Source organism: Mesoplodon mirus (assembly GCF_964341445.2).
Source record: "Mesoplodon mirus genome assembly, chromosome: 7".
Taxonomy (NCBI): domain Eukaryota; kingdom Metazoa; phylum Chordata; class Mammalia; order Artiodactyla; family Ziphiidae; genus Mesoplodon; species Mesoplodon mirus.
The window spans coordinates 99,067,095-99,077,802 of NC_138983.1; the positions used below are offsets into that span (position 1 = coordinate 99,067,095).

At 47.3% G+C, this 10,708-nt stretch overlaps 1 protein-coding gene across 1 annotated transcript in view; it reads left to right on the plus strand.

Moving 5' to 3' along the window:
* LOC309808901 (forkhead-associated domain-containing protein 1-like) overlaps nucleotides 1-10,376 on the plus strand; it is a gene marked incomplete at both ends in the record, with an annotated part of 100,147 nt that extends 89,771 nt beyond the window's left edge. The window contains 4 exons of the mRNA XM_082629472.1: nucleotides 713-808; nucleotides 1,232-1,452; nucleotides 1,983-2,148; nucleotides 10,260-10,376. Of these exons, the coding sequence (XP_082485598.1) occupies nucleotides 713-808; nucleotides 1,232-1,452; nucleotides 1,983-2,148; nucleotides 10,260-10,376 (600 nt within the window). The remainder of the gene's footprint in view (nucleotides 1-712; nucleotides 809-1,231; nucleotides 1,453-1,982; nucleotides 2,149-10,259) is intronic.
* Nucleotides 10,377-10,708: the final 332 nt, after the last annotated feature.

The window sequence follows — 10,708 nt, forward strand, 5'->3', positions numbered from 1 at the left end:
TTTTTGAGCCAGGTAACTCTTTGTTTGGGAGACTGCCCTATGCATCGTGGGGTGTTTAGCAGCATCCTTGTCCTCTACCCACTAGACGCCAGCAGCAATTATGACAACCACCAATGTGTCCAGGCATTGCTAAATGTCCTGGAGGGGGTAGGGTGGACAGAGTCACCCCCGGTTGAGAACCACTGGCCTAAAGGGAAGACAGGCGAGACGGTGGCCAAAGAATGGCATAAGTGATGCATCATTTCAAAGGCAGTCGTGCTCTGAAGTGGTAGGAACACAGTCATATAGAAAGCAGTTCACAGAGTCAGACTGGATTTAAAACCAACTCTCTTGGCATGGACATATATACACACACACGCTACCAAAGGTAAAATAGATAGCTCGTGGGAAGCAGCTGCATCGCACAGGGAGAGCAGGTCGGTGCTGTGTGTCTACCTAGAGGGGTGGGATAGGGAGGGTGGGAGGGAGACGCAAGAGGCAGGGGATATGGGGATATATGCATACCTATAGCTGATTCACTTTTTGATACAGCAGAAACTAACACACCATTGTAAAGCAATTATACTCCAATAAAGATGTTAAAAAAATTAACTCTCTCAAATTATTCTTTAGTATCTTTCCAGTTCTTCCATTATTCTTTGGGTTATTCTTCTGGATGTAGAAAATCATAATGGAATGCCAAGAGAGTTTTTCTTCTTTTTTTTTATTTCAGCCTCAAAATGGCCTTTCCAGCCCAGGGTCCATCATGGTCTCTGAGAAGTTAAGGAAAATGGATGTGGCTGACGCTTTAGATCTTAGTGAAAAGCTGGTAGGTATACCCAGCATCAGTCCCCTCCTGTCCAAACCTGCGTGCCCTGCAGATAGTTTACACATCAACGCCACATACATTTTAGTTGTTACAGTAGCTCCACGAGACCCATCTCCTATCCCAGCATGGGCTGGAAATTGCAGAGCCCAATTCCTTGCAAGACTGGGTAGTAAGAATGAATGTTTATGTCTGTTGTCATTCCCCCTCCCCACTTCCCCCCAATTCTCAAAAAGGCATAGTGTAAATGGATGCGGGGGAAAATGAAAGTCGTACTAGAAACCCCAAATGCACTCATTTGCAAAGCATGTGTTTCTTCTCTGCAACTGCAGAAAATGAGTGAAACAGAATTAGACGTTTGCCTCCTCAAAGGGGCCACCAGTGGTCTTGGGCCAGGCCTCTTACCTGCGAAATGCTTTCTCATAGTACATGGACATGAGCAAAACCCTCGGGACTTTGATGAACATCAAAGGTATGTCAGGTCACGTGTCCATGAAACACCTCTCCCCAAAAGAGAGGGAGAAAGTCTACCAGCTTCGACAAAGAGACCTGTACCTGGTGTTTGATAAGATCACCCTACTCAAGAACCAGCTGCAGAGAGAAGAGGAGCTTTTGAGACGATACGAGAAGGACATTGAACAGCTCAAATATGGCCCATGTCTCCGGCAAAAGGCCCAGGCCTCCATTCTCCAGGCTAAACCTCGGTGCAGCTGCAGACCCGTAGGGACCAGGACAAGAGGACAGAGGCCTGGGTGTGGAGGGGGGCAGGCGGGATGGTGACTCAGGGCCTGATGGACCCAAGTCTCTGGGCAAGAAAGCAACAGTTAAAGTACCCTACTGTTAAGGAATAAGGTGCACCTTTTATAAATGTGTCTGATGTTTCACCATGTGTGTGCTTTTCATAATTCCATCCTATTTTCAGTGGTATCCGTTCCCCCACCCTCTCTGGGAAATTGGGAGGGGCTGGTAGCATAACCGTTGCCCCCTTCATGCTGCACGTCCACAGCCAATGGGCTATTTATTCTGCCCTCTAGTCCCCACATCTTCCCCCCACTTGTAAGGAAACCGCGAAGCCAGGCATATATGGAAGTGTTCTGAGGATCTCCCAGGTCGGGAGCATTGGTGGTGAGTGAGAAAGCTGAGGAGAAAAGAGACTTTGTCTCTCCTGTGTGCTCAGGCAGAGCAAAGTGTCGGTTCAGATGTACCAGTCACAGGTGTCAAAGCTGAAGGACGACATCTGCAAAGAGGCCGAAGAAAAGGCGCTGCTGAAGGAGGCCCTGGCGCACATGGAAGAGCGGCTGCACCAGGAGAAGAGGGTCACCAGGGCGATCAGGCAGCAGAAGGTGAGAGGTCCCTGCTCGGAGCAGAGCCTCTGAGGCTGCCCCTCAGCTCCCTTTAGAAACAGCCAACTGAGGTCCCAGTGGGATCCAGGCAGCACAGAATGCATTCGCTCATTGCAAAGGAAGGTGGCAGAATAGCTTTAGCATTAGGCAGACTTAGGTTTAGACTCTTGTTCTGCCATTTACTGTGTGACTTCAGGGAGCTTTTTTTTTTTTAACATCTTTATTGGAGTATAATTGCTTTACAGTGTTGTGTTCATTTCTGCTGTGTAACAAAGTGAATCAGCTATATGCATATGTATATCCTCAGATCCCTCCCTCTTGCGTCTCCCTCCCACCCTCCTTATCCCACCCCTCTAGGTGGTCGCAAAGCAATGAGCTGATCTCCCTGTGCTATGCAGCTGCTTCCCACTAGCTTTCTATTTTACATTTGGTAGTGTATATATGTCCATGCCACTCTCTCACTTCATCACAGCTTACCCTTCCCCCTCCCCATTTCCTCAAGTCCATTCTCTACATCTGTGTCTTTATTCCGGGCTGCCCCTAGGTTCATCAGAACCTTCTTTTTTTTTTTTTTTTTTTAGATTCCATATATATGTGTTAGCTTAACCTCTCTGAGACTCAGTCTAGCTTGCCTCTATTTTTTTTAACTTTCTTTTTTTTTTATTTAATTTTTATTTTATATTGGAGTATAGTTGATTTACAGAGTTGTGTTAGTTTCAGGTGTATAGCAAAGTGATTCAGTTATACATACACATATATCTATTCTTTTTCAGATTCTTTTCCCATATAAGTTATTACAGAATATTGAGTAGAGTTCCCTGTGCTATACAGTAGGTCCTTGTTGATTATATATTTTATATATAATAGTGTGTATATGTTAATCCCAAACTCTTAATTTATCCCTCCCCACCACATTTCCACTTTGGTAACCATAAGTTTGTTTTCAAAGTCTGTGAGTCTCTTTCTGTTTTGTAACTAAGCTCATTTGTATCATTTTTTTTAGATTCCACATATAAGTGATATAATATGATATTTGTCTTTGTCTGACTTACTTCACATAGTATGATAGTCTCTAGGTCCATCCATGTTGCTGCAAATGGCATTACTTCATTCTTTTTTATGGCTGAGTAGTATTCCACTGTATATTTGTACCACATCTTCTTTATCCACTCCTCCATCGACATTTACGCTGCTTCCATGTCCTGGCTGTTGTGAACAGTGCTTTCTGAGACTCATAGTCTAGCTCGTCTGTATTTTTTTAACTTTTGATAATTCGTGTATTTTATCTTGTTTTTTCTATCCAGATAACTATTTTTTCTACCAGTTTTATTGAGACATAATTGACACACAGCACTGTACTGAGCTTAAGGGTGTCCAGCATCATGATCTGACTTCCCTGCCTCCTGCAATGATGACCACAATCAGTTGAGTGAACAGCCCGAGTGTTTTTAAAGGCGGCGCTTCTGATTTTCATTGTTCTGCCAGGTGCCAGGGATACACCGAGGAATAAGCTCTCTGAGAATAAAGATTTGGGTTTGCTATTCTGAGTAGCCAGAATAGTACTCCAGTCTTTCTGACTTGGGGCTGTGTATTTGTACACGCATGCTTGCGTGTATGTGTGTACATGTGAGTATGTGCTGTGTGTTTGCATGTGTGTGTATTTGCATGTGTGTGTTTGTTGCCTGCATGAGCTCTAAGGAGGCCAAGGTCATAGAAGGGTGCCCTTCTCCTCAACCAGGAGGTGATGGTCAGATAGTTCCTTGCAGAAGCCTGCCCTCCATCCTGAGAACCTTCTAGGCAATAGGTTTCCAGACAGCAGGCTCTCTGGCTTAGAGCCCCAGAAATGAAAAGTGGCTGTCCTGCTCTGAGGGAGCCTGGATGCGGTGTTTCCAGTGCTCACTGCTGTGAATTAAACATCACAGGCCTTAGTCTGCATGTGTCATCGAGCTGCCTCAGGCAGAGGACAGTTTCCTTTCACACCAAGCAATGCCAGGGAGAGCTGGGCCAGTGACAGAGTTGTGACTTTCCCTTTGATGTGCCCTCTGGAGAGCTCACCCCTCCCCGAAATGCCGCCCCCGCCCCCAGGGCTTGGCAGACTAGGTCCCAAAGCAGAGACACCAGACCACAGAATGGGACAGAGAAGGGCCCAAAAAAAGCCATTGTCATGTACTGAAAACCTGAGGATTTACATAATCAGGCTTCACATGCATTATTCATGGGCTGCCTCATTCATACACAGTGCAAGGGACAGGCCAGCCTGTTTGTCAGGAAGAAAACAATAATACATCTTAAAGTTTTGCTGGATCCTAAAGGGCACTTGTATATATCTGTCTTGGCATCCGTTCCTTCCAGGGAGTATATCTTCGTTGTCTTTAAGCAGAAATGAACAGAAAGTAGAATTCCTCTTTTCTAAGTTTTACACTTAGTATTTTCACAAGGAGCCTTAGTTTTTTAGCCTCCTGTATGAAACTTTTAAACTCTTCACCCGTTCACAGAGGTGGCAGTGTTGAAGCACTGAGATGAAATTACACATCTTTAGCCTCAGAATTGCCCACCCCCCCAAAAAAAATGGAGTTTGTAGTTTTAATTTTTGACCATCTCTTCACCAAGCAGACCTTTCAAGAATCAAAAGTCCTATTTCCACACTAATATCTCTGGCTGTGAAAATGAGACTTGGTATAAGATGCTGGGCCTTCACAGCGAACTGGGTCTGTGGCTCTGTCCATGTGGCAGAGGGACGGGAACCGCTGCCCAGGCCGTGCTCACTCGAATCCACTTCCCACATCACTCAAGAAGCCGGCAGTGTCTCTCAGAGTTCAGAGGCCAGATTTGGAGTCAAACAAATAGGGGTCAAGCCCCACCGCTGCCCCGAATGACCCTGAGTAAGTGGCTTGACCTCTGTATCCCAGGTTCCTCAACAAAAGCAACCAAAACTGTTAGCAAGGGGCCTACTCCGTGGGGGAGTGGGAGGGTTAAATGGCAAAATGCCTGCAGTGCCTGGCACATCACAAGCCCCGTTTCTAAGGGGGAAGACTAGGCAGCTCATGGATGGGTGGGGATTCCTCTGTTTCTTTCAGGGAGCTTCCTGCCAGCTGACGCCTTCCCCGGTCCTCCCAAAGCCGCCAGCTCTTATGGGACACGCTCTTCTCTTTGGTGAATACGACTAGGCCACGGCCAAGAAAGGACCCAGATACCTTTTGTGAAAGGGCTAAGGCTGGGATTTTCAAGAGGAAATTTTTAAATGCACAGAAGTTGCCACTTGGGAAGCACGCAAGCCCTTTCTTAGGGCTTGAAGTGTAAGAAAGGCTGAAGGGCACCGGCTGCTTCTGGCAGGAGAAGCCGCTCAGCTCTCCTGCCAATCAAATCTCCAGCCAATCAAGTCCTGGCTAGGACGCGTGACCACCGCTTTGCCTTGTGGTCTCAGCCAGGAAAAGCCCCTAACCTTCCCTCTGCTTAATTAGCTCAGATCCCTCTTCTTTAAGATGAGAATAAAAATGGCACCTAGCTCGTAGCCTTCCCAATGGGAGCTTGTATACAAAAGCCTTAGCACATAGGACCACAAAGCATTCACCCTCTCCTACCATCCTCATTATCCTCACTATTCTCTTTAACTCACTATCTTCCAAGATTTCCTTGGGCCCAGGTATTCTCAAGATTCTGGCTTCCTCCGTGCCACTTGTGTGTTTTGTTTGTTTGTTTGTTTTTGCGGTACGCAGGCCTCTCACTGTTGTGGCCTCTCCCGTTGTGGAGCACAGGCTCCAGACGCGCAGGCTCAGCGGCCATGGCTCACGGGCCCAGCCGCTCTGCGGCATGTGGCATCCTCCTGGACCGGGACACGAACCCTGCGTCGGCAGGCGGACTCTCAACCTCTGCGCCACCAGGGAAGCCCCACAATTGGTAGATGTTGTGTAGGAGGAGCGTAGGATGGGAGGGGCTTGGGGTGGTACTCTTCCGCCCACAATGATGAAGTAGAACCATGTGGCCAGGCCTATGCAGCATACGGATAGAAGAAGGCTAAAGAAAAAGACCCTCCCGCACCCCCTTCATCACATCCCAGTGTGTTCAGTAAAGTTCAGGAAAAGCAGGTGCACAGGGGCCAGGCTCTGCCCTTCAGTGCCCAGTTGCCCACTGACGGAACTTAATCCAGGAAGGAATTTTGCAGCAATGTTCAAACTGGGGTTCCCTGGAGCCTTTGGGTGCCATGGAAAGGTGTGACTCTCAAAGCACACACACCTTTCTCCCGCCAGAGAAGCTCTCCATTATCTTATACCCCAAGTTCCTCATGGGATTTTGCTTGGATATACGGTTCTGCCAAAAAAAAGGCGGGGGATGGGGTGGGAGAGAAGAAGGCTGTTGGTTTAAAACTAACCCCTGCTTTATAATATCTGGGAATTTGGATAGTGATTGTCTCAACTGAGTTTGTGATAAATACTGAGTGGCTGCAAGCTCGAGGCCTTCTCCACGGAAAATGCCTGGAGGGCAACTGTCAGTTCAATACGGGCCCATCAGCCTTCACAGACAGTCCTCTGAGGGTAGAGTTAGCATCCTTCTGGGAGAATGGAAGAGTCTTGTAAGCACCTATGCCCTGTCCCAAAAGACAGCCTTATTTCCTCCCTGAGTTTTGTGACTACCCGGTAGGGTTGCCAGATTTAGGGGAAAACAAACAAACCAAAAACACGATGCCCAGTTAAATTTTAATTTCAGATAAACAACAAAAGCTATTCAGTATAAATGTCCTAACTATTACACGGGGCATATTCACACTCACAAATTTGTTGGCTTCATTTTGAAATTCAGATTTAACTGGGCATCCTGTATTTTATCTGGCAACCCCTCCAACATTTACTGAGCACCAACTAGACACCAAGCAGGGAGGTTCTGAAGCAGGTGTCGCAAGATGGCAGCCCACAGATATATTCCATTTGGCTCATGGGATTTTTTTTTAAGTTACATTTCAAAATAGGGCAGTTTCCTGGAATACTCTGGATTTCCAGCTTCTCTGGGAAACTTGGAAGATGTGGCGACCCTAGGCCCACAGACCCACAAGCCACCATCACAAGCCTCCATCTTCCAGGCCCCTTAGAAAGGCCCTGGGCTCGTGTGTTTGCTGCTGTCCACCACCACCCCAGCTCACTTCACCCACTTCTTTTACTTTCCTGGCCGCTGTAGGAATCAGGTTGGCGACCCCAGTGGATGCTCAGGGCTCTAGGAGAACGTCTCCTTCCTGACACCACTGCACATTCACCTGCGGAGTGTCAGTCTGCAAGGGAGACCCCAGTTCCCTCTCACTTTTGTGCCTCCAGTGCCTAGGGGATGCTCTTTCTTTGATGAGCTGCCCCTGAGGTGCAGGGTCTTGAGCAGATCAGGGTCAGCAATAGTAATCAAACCCCAGGGGAGCAGCAAGCTCCAGGTTTTCAGTGATGCTGGCTTCCCAACAGGCCCCTGTAGTCCCTGCCAGGGAGGTTAGCCACTGGGGCTTTCAACATTTCCACTGGGTGGAAAGCCACTGGACATCTACAGCCTCTTCCACTGATCTAGGAGGCTCTGCTTCCAGCTAAAGCAGATCTGTCCTCCAAGAAGAATACAGTATCCTTCATAGCCTTCTTGGTTGACCACCTCCTTCTCTGCTGGAATCTGGAACAGAGATTCCCTAAAAGGTGCAGCAGGACAGTGTAGCGTTGCCCCAAAGCCACACCCCCTTCTGCAGACCTCTATCCTCACCTCCTCACCTAGGAAGGCTCAACATTCCATCCAAATGGGTAGCATCTGAAAGTTGAGAAAAATCCATTTTTCTCTGATGCAAAAGGCAAAGAAGAACATAAGCTAAATTTTGTCAATATTCTTTCTGTGTTAAAGAGACGAATGTTTGGAGAGCTGATGAAGAACTCAAAGATGCAGAACTCACATTTCCAGGTGAGCCAGAAGAGAGAAGAGAGAAAACCCTAGAACGTCAGCAGGAAGCCCAGTGGACAGTTATCCCACATCTATTATGTATTGAGCATTTGGCATGTGCCGGGCACAGAGCCAAACACTCGACGTGCAGTATCTCTTTTAAGCTTCACAACAACCCTATGGGGTGGGTGTTGTTATTATACCCAATTTACAGATGAGGTGTCTGAGGCTCAGAGACTTTCTTTGTCCAGAGCCTCACAGCTCAGTAGGAGAGCTGGGAATCAGTGCAGATCTGACACCCAGGTGAGTGCTAGCTTTTCCTCCTTTAGGTTAGAAACCTCCAGGTAATAAACCTGATACATTTCCAGTGGTATTTCTCTTAAATTTCAAGGAAGCATCCTCTAGAATTCTCTTCAAAGTTGAGAATTAAGACTATGAAATCTTGAACATGTTGAAACATTGACATTGACAAATCAGCCCTGGAACTGGAATTAAGCCAGTCCACGTTCCCACTTTGCAGACAGTAGAGGCGAGCTCTCAGGAAGCTAGAAAGCCAAACACATTTTGGTTGAATATGAAATAGGAGACATTCAAGTTTGATAAAAGGCCACAGTCATGCTGAGGCAACCAAATTATCATGGGAAGAAACGAAGATATTCTAGGTGAGGGATATATTTGAAAAATAGAAGCTTCTCAACCAGCATCCTTGTGCAAAGACCAGAAGGTGGTTACTCCCCAGAGCAGGATGTTAAGAGGATAGAGAGCATCCTGAGGGCCCCACTTGATCTGAGACGTTTGCCACCCTGCAAAGTAGAAACGACTGGAAGTTTGTTACTTATTCACTCACATATATGACTGAGCTGGGAGGAGGCAGAAACTGCCCTACATCTAGGTTTTGTCTGAGGACCACCTGCGGATGTGAAATGGCAGAGGAGATATTGGGATGGACCCCGGATGTTGTGGGAACATTGTGCTTCTCTGAGATGTGAGACGCCCTGGAACTTCACGCTGCCTCTGGCTTTAACAGAAGCGGGGCAGATGGTGCTTCGGCTAAGAGCAAAGAGCCAGCTTCCCATTCTCCCTGCCCTCCAGCCTGAGCTTAGAAGTTTGGTGTCTAGGATCTCCTCAGTACAGAAAGGTTTCCTCCAGGTTCCTTGCCAAGTGTACCTTGGGCGACTCCATCCCCAAGAGTGGGCCTTGGGCTTCCCTGGTGGCGCAGTGTTTGAGAGTCTGCCTGCCGATGCAGGGGACACGGGTTCATGCCCCGGTCTGGGAAGATCCCACATGCCGCGGAGCGGCTGGGCCTGTGAGCCATGGCCGCTGAGCCTGCGCGTCCCGAGCCTGTGCTCCGCAACGGGAGTGGCCACAACACTGAGAGGCCCGTGTACCGCAAAAAAAAAAAAGGGGGTGGAGGGGGCTTTTTTAAGGATATAGGGGTGAGTGCCTCATAAAAACTGGGAGCTGAAAGAGAGACTGGCCTCGAAATAGAACTGGTAAGCCATCGGATCTCAGGCATCATCTCTTTTACACACACACAAGCATGCGCACACGCACACATAGGCCGTATCTCCTCTCTGTGTCTCTGTGTGGCTCCCCTGATCTCTGCTCTCTCCAGTCATGTGACAGGAAGGAATGACCTCATGGTCCCCCAGTTCAAAGGACCAGCCCAGGAAGCAAGTAGCATCTTAGAACCCATAACCCAAATCCTGGGAGTGACCATCTTAAAAGCCCAGCCCGTGCCAAGTGCCCGATCAGCTATGACCAGGGACAGAGTCACACACATGGCTGCCTGGATCCAGGAGTAGTGCTCAGAAAAGGGTTAGACAGACCCCCTAGAGTATGCTGCATTTTACCCTCCTAAGACATCAGAGACATAAGGCATTCAGTTCAGTAACAGCTTTTCGAGAGAAAGTCCATCCCAATGAAATTGCCTATCATCAGAAACTCCTGGTTCAAAAAAAGATGCAAATGTCAGAAGAAAACGTTATCTGTGTATCTGGAAGAGTGTACACCAAAATGTGAATAAGGTTACCTGTGGGTAGTGTGATAATGGTGGATCATTTTACCTTCGTTTTGCTCACGTCTATGTGTATATATAAGTATTTTTTACAACAAAGATTTTATTTTCAGTAAAAAAAAAAAAAATGCCATTTGAGAAATATTTGGGGATCTCCCTACAATTATAGAGTTTGGGCATTTGTTGCTCTTGCTTGTTGTAGGTTGGAGCCAGAAAAGGCACCCCAAAGATGGACCAAGGAAGGGAGATGCTGAAGAGAGAAATGTCCAGCAAATCCAGCCAGAGCCTTCTGTTTTCTAAACCTGGTGGAAGGAACTAGAAACGTCGTCCCGCTGGGCCTCGCGTGATCCTCCGTGAGTCAGTGTAACTCTTCTGCGTCCAACTACTAAGATGCTTTTTTAGGACATTAAAGTTTGCTACCATAGTGTGTTGCTTCCTAGACTGGTATTTTGCACAATACTGTATTTTGGAGTGTGTGAGGAGAGGGGTTCTTTTCACAGATATTATGAATGTAAACATACACAGGCATATGAAGAATAAGTTTGAAATTCAGACTCCTAGGCCTGGTAGATGCAATTATGTGTTTGGGTAGTGACAAACCCAAATGTCACACCTCCAAGGAGCTCTGAGAAGCCCGCAGTGGAGAAAACC